General features: G+C 48.6%; 1 protein-coding gene across 1 annotated transcript in view; it reads right to left on the reverse strand.

Moving 5' to 3' along the window:
- Positions 1 to 13,099: 13,099 nt before the first annotated feature.
- Positions 13,100 to 15,188, reverse strand: part of LOC120403190 (NACHT, LRR and PYD domains-containing protein 1-like) — a 63,218-nt gene continuing 61,129 nt past the window's right edge. The window contains exons 6-7 of the mRNA XM_039534038.1: positions 14,584 to 14,625; positions 13,100 to 14,064 (exon numbers count right to left, since the gene is read on the reverse strand). Coding sequence (XP_039389972.1) covers positions 13,766 to 14,064; positions 14,584 to 14,625 — 341 coding nt within the window. The 3' untranslated portion in view covers positions 13,100 to 13,765. The remainder of the gene's footprint in view (positions 14,065 to 14,583; positions 14,626 to 15,188) is intronic.

Here is a 15,188-nt window from a genome sequence, read left to right on the forward strand (position 1 = left end):
TCCTAACAAATTGTGGTCCATTGTCAGTCCTTGCTATGTTAGGAATCCCAAACCTGGCAATAATAACTCCCAGTCATAGAGGAGGACCCAATTGTGCCAGGTGCTGTACATTATTTATTAGGTTCATTACATAGCACCTAGGAGATTCAGTCACGAGCCAGGACCCCCAATGTAAATACAAGAGAAGAGACACCAGTTGGAGACAGACAAACAGATGTGGGAGCTCAAGGAAACAATGAGGCCATCCGGTCAGCATGATGGGCAGTGATGTCAGCACACCAGCAGCCTCATGGATTTCTAGGTTTTTTGGAGAGTTTTAAGACAGGATTTGAAGAAGAAACTGAAGTGGCTTTGCAGATGGTTACAGGGAGCATCTCTCAGGAGTGAGAGGCAGCAGGGGAGAAAGCATGAAGGGGGCTTGTTTGAGGATTCAAGAAGTGGGAGATGGAGGCTGGCATCATTGGCAGAAGAACTCAACATTGGGAGAGTGAATGAGAAATGATAGGGCAGGTGGGGATAGGCCGGGAAGGGCCTTGAAAGTAAAGACAAGCAGTTTATGTTTGATGCGATGCAGAATGGGGGAGCGCATGGAGAGATGCAAAGCGAGGGGTGACATGGTCAAAGACAGGCTTGGAGAATGACCTCTGCAGCACCATTCTGAATGGAGATGGGCAGGGCAAGAGTGCCTCAGCAGGGCCCATGTCGCCTGTCCCCACCCGGGGCAGGATTGTCCCCGACCCTCTGTTCCCCAGCAGAGATGGAGCCGCCCCATTAGGGCCCATCGAGGATAAAGGTCAGGAAAACATGACAAAACCAGAGACTTAGTGGTGGACTTGGCTCTTTTTTCAGCAAGCTACTGAGGCGAGGCATCAAGGAGCCCATGGGACCCGCTGCAGTGGGCGTGGGAGCTTCTCCCTGCCTCACAGGGCTGAGATTAGAGCAGCAGAAGTCACTGAGGAAGCAAAAATTGTCTATTCCCAGCACGGCCCTGCGCCCTGCCACAGCAGCACTAAACCCAGAGCAGGAACCTGCCACATGCATAGTAATTACTTTGGAGGCTTATCCCCGTGTTTTCCGACCATCTCGCACACAACGACATGAGCCCCCCAGTGATGTAGGAAGGATTTTTTCCCTATTCGAAGATGGCAAATGGCAGTACAGAAATGTACCCAGGGCCTGAGGGCAGAGCTGGGTATAGAACCCAGGAGTCCTGACTCCCAATCTGTGCCTGTCTCTGTTCTTAGTTGGTTCACTGTATGCAAACAGTATGTGAAAAAGGGTGACAGTCCCACCCTACATTGTCTGGTGGTGACCCTCCTATGTCTTTCCTCCACCCACGCACTGGAGAAATGTTCAGAAGCACTTAAGTGAGTAGGAGCCTAAATCCTGTCCTTGTCCCTCCTTCCTTTAGTGCTGGGCACTGCCAGAGACCAGCTGTGGCCTCTGGGCCTAGTCCACCCAGTCACACAGATGAAATTTAATGTTGATAAGTACAAAGTAATGCACAATAGAAAAAATAATCCCAACTCCACATATACAAGGATGGGTTCTAAATTAGCTGTTATCATCCAAGGGCTAGTCTACACTTACCAGCCGGGTCGACGCGGTGAGTTCGACTTCTCAGAGTTCGAACTATCGCGTCTAATCTGGATGCGATAGTTCGAACTCCGGAAGCGCCGCGGTCGACTCCAGTACTCCACCACTGCAAACGGCGGTGGCGGAGTCGACCTTGGAGCCGCGGACTTCGATTCCGCGGCGTCTGGACGGGTAAGTAGTTCGAACTAGGGTACTTCAAATTCAGCTACGCTATTCACGTAGCTGAACTTGCGTACCCTAGTTCGACGCCCGCCCTTAGTGTAGACCTGCCCCAAGAGAGCAATCTTGGGGTCACTGTGGATAGTCCTCTGAAACCTTCTGCTCAATATGCAGGAGTGGTCAAAAAGGCTAACAGAACGTTAGGAATTATTAGGAAAGGGACAGAAAATAAGATGAAAATATATCACAATGCCACTATATAAATCTGTGGGTGTGCCCACACTGTGAATACTGTGTGCAGTTCTGGTTCCCTATCTCAAAAAGGATCTAATGGAACTAGAAAAGGTTCAGAGAAGGGCAACAATGATGATCAAAGGTATGGAAAAGCTTCCAGACGAGAAGAGACTGAAAAGATTAGGACTGTTCTGCTTCGAAAAGAGACAACTGGGGGAGATGACAGAGGTAAATAAAAGTATGAATAGTGTGGAAAAAGTGAACAGATAAGTGCTATTTACCCTTTCACTCAATACAAAAAACAGGGATCACCCAATGAAATTAATATGCAGCAGGTTTAATAGAAACAAGAGGAAATAACGCACTACTAACCTGTGGAATGCTCTTCCAGGGGATACTGTGATGGCAAAAAGTGGTTCACAAAAGAACAGGATAAGTTCATGGAGGATAGGTCCATCCACTTGCCATCTAATATGTTAATTGCCCTTTCTGGCTTGCCTTAACCCCTTCTGGGAAAATGTCGGAAGGACATCCCATCGTATTGGTCCATCAATGTCTATTAGCCAAGTTGGTCAGGGATGCAACCCTGACTTCCAGAATCCAGGAGCAGAAGACGGGGTGGCTCACTCTATAACTGTCCTGTTAGGTACACTCCCCTGAAGCTCTGGTAAGGGCCACTGTCAGAGGACAGGATACTGGGCAAGATGAACGTGGTCTGACTCAGGATGGGCCCTCCCATGTTCTTAGCTATGGTCCATTCAAATCACCATGGCTACTGCTAAGTATTAGCCATTGTCCCTGGTCTGGGGAAGATATGACACAACCTAGCCAGCTCATGGTGGATGCACATACAGAGGTTGTCCGTGATACAGAAGTTTCATGATCCAACTTCCTAATGTCAATCAGAATCAATCCAATATAGACACAGCACTAAAATCGCCACACTGTCTGATTCAGAAAGTTCCTCTCAGACATGCTGCCAATACAATAAGATGAAGACCATCACCCCAGTGCAAGAAGAGATCATTTCTTGTGAAACTAGCAACAGATGAGCTCGGTGGCATGTGCAGTGGAGTGCAGAGGATAAGCCAGACAGGCTACCTAAGCAATGCCCAGTGCGTGCTGCGATGATCATGGGAGGGCTGTTTGCAATATTAGGGTTATTACACTAGAACCTCTCTCCGCTCTGCAACTGCACCACATTGCAGGACTGCACAGTGACTGGCTTGTCAAAAAAAGTCTAAACCAAGGAGTGGGTTTAATGCCTGTGAACCATTGGGGGCACTTTTGTACATGGACACGCAGTGTGTTACACGTGCTGTAGGCAGGTTTCATAGTGTGTTAGCCTGGCAGATTTCTCTAGCTCAGATGAGGAGAGAGAGCAATAGCTGTGATGGGCAACTTCTCCCACATCTCCAGGGTGGTCTGGAGTCCCACAGGGTGTTAAGGGGCCCTCAGGATGGATCTGTACCTAGCCTTTGATTAGATGAGTTCTCTGTGGCAGATTCTTAGAGCCAAGGAAGGCCTTTATGCCTGATCCCATTGAGCTAATCAGAGATAGTTTCACTGAAATAGCTACATTTCTGGGTTCAAGGAACCTAGTTATCAGATCAGGATAAAAGCTTAACGGGTCTCACACGGGAAATGTCGTTGCTGAACCAGCACACAGTGATTGCCAAAGCAATAACACAGCAATAAACGAGCAGAAAATGAAACAATAACTAGTGTGGCCGCTCTTTCTCTTTGTTGTCACAGGTATCTAGAGATTAGAACATGGTGTCACAAGTAGTGAACCATGGGACGTGTCAGCTCACTCTCCAGCCTGATATGGTTATCTAAATCTCTCGCTTTCTCTAATCTGTATTTCACTCACATTCTTTGTGCTGCTAACTCTGTGCTTTCTCTTTCATGTTTAGTGCCCCATGGCAAGTTTGATACGAAGCTGCCCCAACTGCACACAGCTCCAAGGAACCTCTGTCTAAGGGCCTGCTCCTTCCATGCTTGGCTGTGTGGGCAAGACTGATAGCTCAGCTATCCAGCCTGCAGGCTACAAATGCCTGAATCACTGGGACTAGTTCTGTGCCTGATCAGACAGGTCATTGGTGAGTCCCGGAGACCAGAGAGAGATTTCTGTGGCTGTTGTTCACTGAATGTGCAAGAGCCTGGCCAGACTGTTGTGTGATTTCAGTGGTCAGGGAGGTGATGGGTGTGACATGGCAAGGTACGATCCAGACTAGTGGGGGTGGGCGGGGGGGTTGCGCTGTGTCATCTTGCCCAGCAACCTTGGGTGCCTTCCAATGTCTTGCTGAAGTACCTGCCACCTGGGCCACTCACAAACAGCCTTCCAGCATTCAAAAAGTAATAGCATTTTTTTTTTAAGTACATCAGAAGCAAGAAGCCTGCTAAACAACCACTGGGGCCAATGGACGATCGAAATGTTAAATGAACACTCAAGGACATTAAGGCCTCAAGATAAATGAATTCTTTGCATCAGTCATCACGGCTGAGGTTGTGAGGGAGATTCCCAAACCCGAGCCATTCCTTTTAAATCTGAGCAACTGGCCCAGATTGAAGTGTCATTGGAGGAGGTTTTCCAACAAATTGTTAAACTAAACAGTAAAAAGTCACCAGGACCAGATGGCATTTACCCAAGAGTTCTGAAGGAACTCAAATGTGAAATTGCAGCACTACTAACTGTAGTCTGTAACCTACCATTTAAATTAACTTCTGTACCAAATGACTGGAGGATAGCTAATGTGACACCAATTTTTAAAAGGGGCTCTAGAGGTGATCCCAGAAATTACAGGCCGATAAACCTGATTTCAGTATTGGGCAAACTGGTTGAAAGTATAGTAAAGAACAAAATTGTCAGACACATAGATGAACATAATTTGTTGGTGAAGAGTCAAAATGGATTTTGTAAAGGGAAATCATGCCTCACCAATCTACTAGAATTCTTTGAGGGGGTCAAAAAGCATGTGAACAAAGGGGATCCAGTGGATATAGTGTACTCAGATTTTCAGAAAGCCTTTGACAAGGTCCCTCACCAAAGGCTCTTAAGCAAAGTAAGCTGGCCTGGGATAAGAGGGAAGGTCTTTCCATAGATAGGTAATTGGTTAAAAGATAGGAAACAAATTGTAGGTATAAATGGTCAATTTTCAGAATGGAGAGAGGTAAACAGTGGTGTCCCCTAGGGGTCTGCACTGGGACCAGTCTTATTCAACATATTCATAACTGATCTGGAAAAAGGGGTAAACAGTGAGGTGGCAAAATTTGCAGATGATACAAAATTACTCAAGATACTTAAGTCCAAAACAGACTGCCAAGAGCTATAAAAGCATCTCTCAAAACTAGGTGACTGGGCAACAAAATGGCAGATGAAATTCAATGTTGATAAATGCAAAGTAATGCACATTGGAAAGCATAATCCTAACTATACTTGGAGTCATTCTCTGAAAACATCCACTCAATGTGCAGCGGTAGTCAAAAAAGCGAACGGAATGTTGGGAATCATTAAGAGAGGGATAGATAATAGGACAGAAAATATGATATTGCCTCTATATAAATCCATGGTATGCCCACATCTTGAATACTGCATACGGATGTGGTCGCCCCATCTCAAAAAAGATATATTGGAATTGGAAAAGGTTTAGAAAGGGTCAACAAAAATGTTGAGGGGTATGGAACAGCTTCCGTATGAGGAGAGATTAATAAGACTTGGATTTTTCAGCTTGGAAAAGAGAAGACTAAGGGGGGATATGATAGAGGTCTATAAAATCATGACTGGTGTGGAGAAAGTAAATATATGTGTTATTTACTCCTTCTCATAGCACAGGAACTAGGGCCACCAAATGAAATTAAAAGGCAGCAGGTTTAAAACAAACAAAGGGATGTATTTCTTCACATGTTGCACAGTCAACCTGTGGAACTCCTTGCCAGAGGATGTTGTGAAGACCAAGACTATAACAGGGTTCAAAAAAGAACTAGATAAATTCATGGAGTATAGGTCCATCAATGGCTATTAGCCAGGATGAGCAGGGATGGTGTCCCTAGCCTCTGTGTGCCAGAAACTGGGAATGAGCAACAGGGAATAGATCATTTGGTGATTACTTGTTCTATTCATTCCCTCTGAGTCACCTGGCATTGGCCACTGTCGGAAGACAGAATACTGGGTTAGGTGGACCTTTGGTCTGACCCAGTATGGCCATCCTTATGTTTTTAACCCACATTATGAGTGTCTGTGTTTAACTGCAGCCTGCCAGCTACATTCTGACTCTTACCAGCCTGGGTTACACTGCAGGGTGACCCCAACATACCCTCAGTCCTGGATTTCCTCCCAGAAATGTATGTCCCCTCCTGCCCCGCCCTCTCCTGGACACTACAAATATTTTAAGTCTATTTATTCCTTTAGGGGAATAACAAACCAACTTATTATTTTAAATAGAGTTAGCAAGACACTTAACTTAAACACACTGGATTAGGTAAAACATGAAAACAAGTTTATTAACTACAAAGAGATGGATTTTAAGTGAGCACAAGTAATGAAGCATAGAATTCAGAAATGTTTGCAAGAAAAATAAAGATAAAATGCTTACTAGTGCCTAACAACAAACTATATTAGATTCAAGCAAAATTTCTCACCATAAACTTCTAGCAAGGTTATTGACCAAATTCTTCAGGGTAGGACCCCTACCCACAAGTCCAGCAGCTATTTCCTTTTGTCTTCTCAGATGCAGAGAATGGGATGGGCAGGGTGTGTGTCTTGGAGTGTTTGTCTCTCCTTTTTATAGATCTGGTCTGTGTTTTGAAAAACATTGCCAGCTGAGACCCAGGAGACAAATAATTTATTTGGAAGGATGTTCCCTGCTGTTTTTTTCACCCATATGAACTGCCTGTGTTTTTTCCCTTTCTGCTTGATGACTCTGGTTACTGATTAAGTGCCAATGAAGGCAAGCACATATTCCTTTGTTGGGTGTGGGACTCTGGGGATTGTGTGTGTGGTTAATTAATTTCAGCCATTTATATTGTCACTCTGTATTAGAGTTGGCATCAGGGAACTGGGTATATTAGTGTATTTTTTAAAAACTGGCAGAGGTGCCAAGGATGCTGCATAGACCTCTCTTTGATCAGTGCTCATCTAAACTGAAATAAATCAATGAAACAGTGAGGAAGTTGGGTGGGGTGTGTGTGCGCACGTGTGTACACGCTGGGTATTTTTGGGGGGGTTGGGGGGGACATGTGAAGGTATGTGTCAGAGATTTGTAGGGGAGAGGGGAGAGAGAGAAGGAATGAAAGGAGAAGAGAGGGTTTCCTACAATAATTTGAAAGTTTGCTAAAGCTGAATCTGTCCTCCGTCTCTGTGATTAAAGTACATTGATGCATCCACAGACCTGACCTGTCCCAATCAGTTGCCTGACTTTAGGAAACTGCTTTACTTTCGTGGCCACCAGCTCTCATTGCCCTACCCAACTCTGTGTCCCAGGAGTCTGAGGTCATAGGGGGAGGCAGGGAGGACGTGGGGCAGGGGGAGGAGGGGGAACCAGAGGGGAAACTCCAGAGTGGGGAGGGCAAGGACACGGATGAGTGAAGTTACAGGAAAGAGGACAAGGGGGAGGGGCAAGAGAATGAGATAAAGAGAGAGACTCGGTGAAGAACTCAGTTCCACTTTCAGCAAACAGCCAAGACAAGATGCCTAAGACCTTGAAAGATGCCCTGCAGGAGGTTCTGGATGAGCTGGGGAAAGAGGATTTCGAGCGATTCAAGGCAAAACTAAACAACCTTCCGGAGGTGCCCCAGGGCTGTAACAGAATCCCCAAGGGGAAGCTGGAGGAGGCAAACCGCCTCGCTGTGTGTGACCTGATCGTAAATTACTACACCACGACGGGGGCTCTTCCGGTGGCCATGGGCGTCCTCAAAGGAATCAACCAGAACGAGCTGGCCACAAAGCTTCAGACACTCGTGTATAACTAGAGCTGGTGAGTAGATTCCCTCTCGCTTTGGGGGCTCAGCATCTTTACTTGTTCCTTGGCTAGTTAATTGTTCCCTGGCAGGGCCCTGCCAGTCTCTCTCTGGAGAGAGTTGGCAGCTGCAGCAGAGCCTGATTTGCAGGGATCTCTGCTCAGAGATTCTCCAGGTTAGAGAGAGTCTAGAGGCACCTGCAGGTGCTAGGGGGCTGCAATATACAGTAGGTCTGTGGGGCAAGTGGGAGAGCAGTGGTCACGTTCATCCCTTGAGTGACTCCATGGGCCCCAGGTTAGAATTAAATGGTTTTCCAGCCACATTTCTGTCCAGAGCTAATGTAGGAACATGGGAATTGCCAGAGTAGATCACACCAGTGATCCATAAGCCAGCGACGGGGCCAGCGCCAGCTGCTTCAGAGAGCCCCCTGTGAGGCGATTATTACTCCTGGGGGAATTCTGCGCCACTGCAGCGTAGCAGAAAAATGCCCCCCCCCATTTTCTCGGTACTTTCTGCAGAAAATGGTTTCTGTGGGGGTCTGGGGATACCTCGGCCGCCCAGGGGTGTTCCCCCTCCCCTTCACTGCTCAGAGAAGCTGGGGCTGGGTCAGATCAATTCCCCAAAACTCCCCCTGGCTGCAGGAGGCTCTGCACCGCAGGGAGGGGGAAGTTAGTGGGAGGATCTGGGTGCACGAGGTGAGGCTTGTGGGGTGGGGGTTCCCAGTGTGTGTAGGGGTAAGGCTCAGCGGGGGGGGGGGCCTTGGGTGCGGGGGGGGGTCTGGATGCACGGGGGTTGGGTGGACAGGGGGAGTAGCTCCCTATACAGAGACCCCTTCCTCCACTCCCACACTCAGAACCCCCTCACCCACCAAGCCCCTCAAACTCAGGCTCTGACTCAGGTTTGAGCCCAATTCCCCCTTCTGTCCACACACACATCAGTCTCACCCAGGTCAGCAAGTCCAAGTCCCAGGACGCTGCAAGGCAGGTGGGTCACAGCCCGATTCCCATTGTGACTCGGGTCCAAGCCCGGCCATTCTGCAGTGTGGATGCAAGTCATGCTGCAGATGCAAATCGAAGATCTACATAGAATAACATGGACACATCAGCATGGCGGTGAGACCCAGACCCAGCAACCAGTAAATCGTGTACACTCAGATTTACAGTGCTGCGTGGATGCTCAGAAACACTGAGTCTGCAAGCCCGACCCACAGACCTGAGTTTACAATGTAGTGTAGACATCCCCATAGTGAGAGCCAGTCCCTGCCCCACTTTGCTCACAACCTACACAAAGGCTGGGATAAAAGCATGTTACACACAAACTGATCCTTGGCAATGATTATAATTTTGGGGGTTACTCTATTTATGCAGGATTTTGTTATTTAAACACAAAGATACACAAAGTTTACGTATGTGTGTGTAAAATACACACACATTGGTCACCCTGGAGGGTAGGAATGATACTGGATGTATGGCATAGAAATGTGCATAGTCATTCACATGCATCCATCAGCTGAGGCTCCCTGTAGAGGCAGGCAGCTACCTACTCAATTGTGAGTTTCTCACAGTGTCACTTTGAACTGGGGAGGCAAATGTGGGTCTGGTGTGTGGGAATTGATGCAAATAAGCTAATGTCTGCAAAATGTCACCCTAGATGACCATCGTGTGGCACTGATGACAGAGTGAAAGGACGTGCTGCTTCTCTTGTCAAGCTACGAGAAGATGCAAGAACTCCGCAAACCACCTCTCACCGCCCTCTGTGTCCAGCCCACAGCCCGTACCGAGGAGAGAGTCTCGCCAAGGACATCCTGATGGGCATGGGGCACCCGACCCTGCAGTGTCTCCAGATCCTGCTTCACTGTGACTCATGTCACCTATCGTGCAGCCTTCCCCTGTCCCGGCCCAGCTCTGTCCCGCCTGCTCTGCTACGGGTCTGTCAGTAAAAACCTTTGAGCGTTTGAGCCCCATGCTGTTGTGTGCTCCCGATTTGTGTAGCTCTGCTGGGGAATCAGCCTGCCAACCTCCACCCCACATTGCTATCAACCTTGGGCAGGGCACTGTGTCCCTACAGACTGCTCCACTCCAATCTGCCCTAGAGGGACCCGACACTCTGCTGTGAGCTGGCAGGGCAATATCAATGGCTCCTTTGGCCAGCCTCCGCCAGTGTGCAAGGGGCTCTGATGGGGCTAGGGGACCCTTCTCCTGTAGGACAGCAGGGAAACCCTCCAGACTCATCTCCATTGCGGGCTGTGGAACAGCCAGTGGACAGTAACCGCTATGGGTCACAGCGGCGGGGAATGTATGTCACAGCTGGGTCAGAGCCGAGCCACTGGGCACGTGGTAGCTGTGGGCCGGGCCAGTAAGAAGTCTGTGGCCTGGAGCTCCTGCAAGAGCGCTCTACCTAAACCTAGCCACGGGCTCATGGCTTCTGGGCTTTGGGCTCAGCAAACAGTCAATAGCTCAGGCCCCTTGGCCTATGGGTTAGTGCTCGTCAAGCCCTGAGTGTGGGGCCGGGGGTTGAGGGACCCGGGCCCACCCTGCTCCTCTGGGTCCTAGCCCAGGCCCTAGCAGCAACAGGGGATCCCATTGCTGGGCTGGCGGGGAAACGTGGGTGTTGCTGCCTTGCCTCCCAGCAACACAACAGGCCCAATATCTCCTTTCCCTGGGCTGCTGCCTCCTTGCGCCTGGTGGGGCTGCTCCACAAGCAATGGGAGCCTGGTTCCCCAGCTCCACGTGGAGCAGCTCTCTAGCCCCTCCCGCTCTGGGTTCCTCTGTCTCCTGGGGCCACGGCTGGACTTTCCTCCAGGCCGGCTTAAGGGCATCATTGTGCCCCCTCATACAGGGGCTCCACGGGCAGTCCGGCTCCCTCGGGTGGACATCAAGCTCCTTCCCTGGTCTGGCTCCCACTGAGCTGCAGGGCCCGGCGCTTATATTTCCTGCCCTGCCCCCACACTTTCTGCAAGGGGGGAGGGTGGGACAGGGCAGGGCTAACTGCATCCAACAGGGTGAATTAACCCTTTCTGGGCCACTCCACCTCATTACACTCCCCAAGGGGAAAGGCCCATGTCCCATTCCCCACCACCCTAAGCCAGCCAGTCCCCACCCTGGGACTGTATTTGACCTGGGGCCCTACACCATAGGTGCAACCACAAATTAAAGAAAGAGGAGACAGGAAAATGGCTGCCAGTTGTCCCAATCCAGTTTAAAATCCTGCCTACTGACCAACCGAACAGTTCTGCGTTAATGAACCCACAGAAAACTGTCCTGAAACAGCCGAGGTCACTACGCAGATCACAGGCCTGACACACACCTGTAGAAGCAGAGAAACACAGTTAAGCCATTTACTAGGACAGACCCTCTTCCCTCCCTCTCCCATCTCCCCACAGCCACATCTACTGTACACCACAGACCATGCCGCACAGCCTCACCTCTGACCCCCAGGGACCCCCACCTGACAGCCCCCCTTTACCAAACTAACCCCTCCAGCCACACCGCCCCTTGCCCTCCTGCACACCCTCTCCCAGCACCTCTAGGAGTAGGGGTGGGCTCAGTTTGGAGGTGCCTATAGGGTCTGGGACATGGGGAAGAGAACTGTTTTATGATTTACAGGGAAACCATCCACTCCTACTTGAGGCGTGACCATTTCAGGATTAAATTCACCCACAGCAATGGGAGACTCCCTGCTGGCTGCTTAGGTGGACGTCCACTTCTGCTGGAGTGGAGTCATGTCCTTCTGCCCCTGTCAATTGCTCAGTGAAAGAGAAAGTGATGCTACATAGGGAATTTCTAGTGTATTTTCTTTATTAAGCGTATACTCAAGTTTCCTTGAATAGAGGTGGACAAAACACCATGAGGTTCTAATGGTTAAAAATGTACACATTATTTGTTTAGCTTCAACTTCCAGTCATTGGATCATGTTATATGATCTCTCTGCTAGATTGAAGGGCCCATTATTAAATAAAAAGAACGGGCGAACTTGTGGCACCTTAGAGACTAACAAATTTATTTGAGCATAAGCTTTCGTGGGCTACAGCCAACTTCATCGGATGCATAGACTGAAACATATATTGAGAAGATCTATATACACATACAGAGAGCATGAAAAGGTGGGAGTTGTCTTACTAACTCTGAGAGGCCAATTAAGTAAGAGAAAAAAACGTTTGAAGTGAAATCAAGATAGCCCAGTACAGACAGTTTGATAAGAAGTGTGAGGATACTTACAAGGGGAGATAGATTCAATGTTTGTAATGGCTCAGCCATTCCCAGTCCCTGTTCAAGCCTAAGCTGATTGTATCTAGTTTGCATATCAATTCCCGCTCAGCAGTTTCTCGTTGGTATGCAAACTAGATACAATCAACTTAGGCTTGAATAGGGACTGGGAATGGCTGCGCCATTACAAACATGGAGGAGTAATGCACCAATACACGTACCTGAGCTCCCTTCACCGTCATCCCCGGGGCTCATCTGCGCTCGTGTGATGGGACCGGCTCAATTCCGGCAGAGTTTCAAGCAGCTCCTGGCTCCCAGCATGTTTTGTATTCCCCTCTGCTTCTCACCCCCTCCTCCTCCTCCTCCCTGTGCATTGCAGGGGATCCCATGCCTAGCTCTTGCAAAGTGTCCCTGGTCAGATTTCAGGTGCTGGTGGGGTGCGCAGTTCATTGTAGAAGTGGCAGGTCCACAGGGGAGCCCCAGAAGTGGTGGTGGTCTCCCTGGCCTGCCGCATGCTTGCCAAGGTGGACAATCAGGAAAAGGCACACAAAACACAATGACGTTTTCAAGGGGACGGAAGGAGGCTTCCGGTGTCTGTGACCCCTGGACAATGGATTTCACAATGGCGACCAGAATGGTCACGGTCACGGGGGCAACCAGGGGGACAGCTGCTGGAGAACTGTTAGGATTAACACAGGCAATGCAGTGTCTATACTAGAAAAACCTCAGCTCTGGCTCTGTCATCTGGAGAGGTGATGTTATGTTAGCAAGAGACTAATGCAGGTGTGGACGCATGTAAAACTAAGCTGAAACAAGCTGACTTGGGTCGACGTAACTTCATAGTATAGACCAGGTCTATGTATCTTACATCGACACTATTACCTTTATCAGCCAAACTTGTAATCTCAGGAAAAAGGTATCAAATTGATTTAACAGGATCTATATTCCATAAACCCATTGTGATTAGCATTAATTTTATTACCTTAATTAATTTTTTTATTAATCAAATCCAATATCAGCTGCGCAATTATCTTGCCCAGGATTGATGTCAGGCTGACCAACTATAATTACCTGGGTCATCCCATTTCCCCTTCTAAAATACTAGCACAACTTTCACTTTCTTCCAGTCTTCTTGAACTTCCCAAGAGTTACTGAAAATCCACATTAGCATTCCTCCGCCAGCTCTTTTAAAACTCTTGGATGCAAGTTACCTGGACGTGGTGATTTTAAAATGTCTAACTTTAATAGCTGCCGTTTAAGACCCTGCAGTGTCACTAGTGGAATGATAAACAGAGAACAAATGTATTCAAGTGGGTAGAGGGATAATAAAATCAGAACTGCAGGTTGCAGATAGGAGTGGGGGCTTGAAAAGAGTTTGGGGGAAGGGGGGAACAGAGAGACAATTAAAGCGAAACCTGATCCTAAAGGGTCAGAAAAATGTGAACTCAGAAAGGAACTGGCTTTGTCTTCAGTTCCCAAGGGCTCTGACTTATGAAGAGAGAGGAGCATATTCTGTCTGAGATTGTGCTTAGAATTCAGAGAGCAGGGAGGATGCAGAGATGAAGTCGCAGTGGGATCCCCTGAAGAGAGGAGGCGGTTCAACCCCTACTGGCTCATTCCTGACCAGCCATTGTTGCCCTGCGAAGTCTCTCTGCCAGCTCTCTCTGATTGATAGCTTCCAGCACCATCGTGGTCACCTCCACCCCATAGTGCTCTGTATAGTATCTGATCAGCAGCTCAGTGAGCTCCACAGGCCCTGCCTTCTCCAGGTCACATCGAGGTATGTGGCTGCGGTATCCCTTTTCCAGCTTGATGTCAGTCAGTTTGCTCTTGAACTCCTTCATCTCTGCCTCTCGGAGGTTTTTCAGGGTGTCCAGGAGGTGATCGCTCATCGTCTTCCTAGTGCCACCTCCTAGAACATGGGCCAGCAAAGTCCAGTCCAGCCACTCCCCACCCAGGTACCATTCCCCGCTCTCCTTCATGCCCAGGCTTTCCCGCTTCATGTCACACCTCTCTCCTCTACAGAAAATGCTTGGTACCGTCTCGCAATCCTAGTGCTCTGTACTCAGTGTCTCACTGCCTCTGGTCCGGTCTGTGTGGTTCCCCTTTGCTCACCCCTCTCCCCGCTTCTGCTCTCCCCTCCCACAGATACCTCCCTAACTCAGTTACCTTGACCCTCGTCCCTGGAATACCTCCCAATGCCCAAGCCTCTCTCCTTTCCTGTCAGAATTTGCCACCTTGATGTCCACCCACTCCCTGCGCCTGCTCTGAATTAGAATCCTGGATCAGGGCAGGACTACTGCCTAGTGGGTACAGCGTGAGGGGAGGAGAGGAGTCCTGGTTCTGCCACTGACTCATTAGGTCTTTTTTACTTCTGTAATTTCTGTCCTACTAAAATCAGGCCTCTGTAAATCAGGGGAGATGAACTGACCTGTGTGGCGTTCTGTTGATGGTGAACTGTGCTCAATGTCACCTGGAAGCGGGGAAGGAAGAAGAGTGAAACAAACTTTTTATCATAATTTTCTGTTTACTCTGCTCACCTCACACCACACAGGCCACTTGCAGATCGGATTGGTTAAGCCAGTCACATGGCAGTGTGATTATCTTTGAAGCTGAGAGACTGATACACCAATTAATGAGTTATTCAGAGTCTCCCGAAGGATCTGTTACTGGCCACTGTCAGAGACTGTACCCAGATGTCAGACTCTACAGGTGTGGCAATGTCTGTGTTCTTAGACAGCTGCTCTGGGTCCCCCCGCAGAACACCAAATAGCAGAAATACACACTTAACACACACACACGCTCATCTGGCATATGGTGAGTGCAAGTTACCGTGTGCACTCAGTCACATGTCACTGTACAACAGCACTTATGTCACCACTGACTGTGTCCAAGGTGTCCACTAGGCTCGTTTTAAAAATCTTTTTCCTTATTATTTTTTCAAGAAATCTACAAACAAACCCACTGTAACAACGAATGTATTGTAATTAAAACAACAATCACTGTTCTAGATGACAAGCACACATAGCTGTTGCT

The sequence above is a fragment of the Mauremys reevesii genome, linkage group 4 (genome assembly GCF_016161935.1).
Source record: "Mauremys reevesii isolate NIE-2019 linkage group 4, ASM1616193v1, whole genome shotgun sequence".
Taxonomy (NCBI): domain Eukaryota; kingdom Metazoa; phylum Chordata; order Testudines; family Geoemydidae; genus Mauremys; species Mauremys reevesii.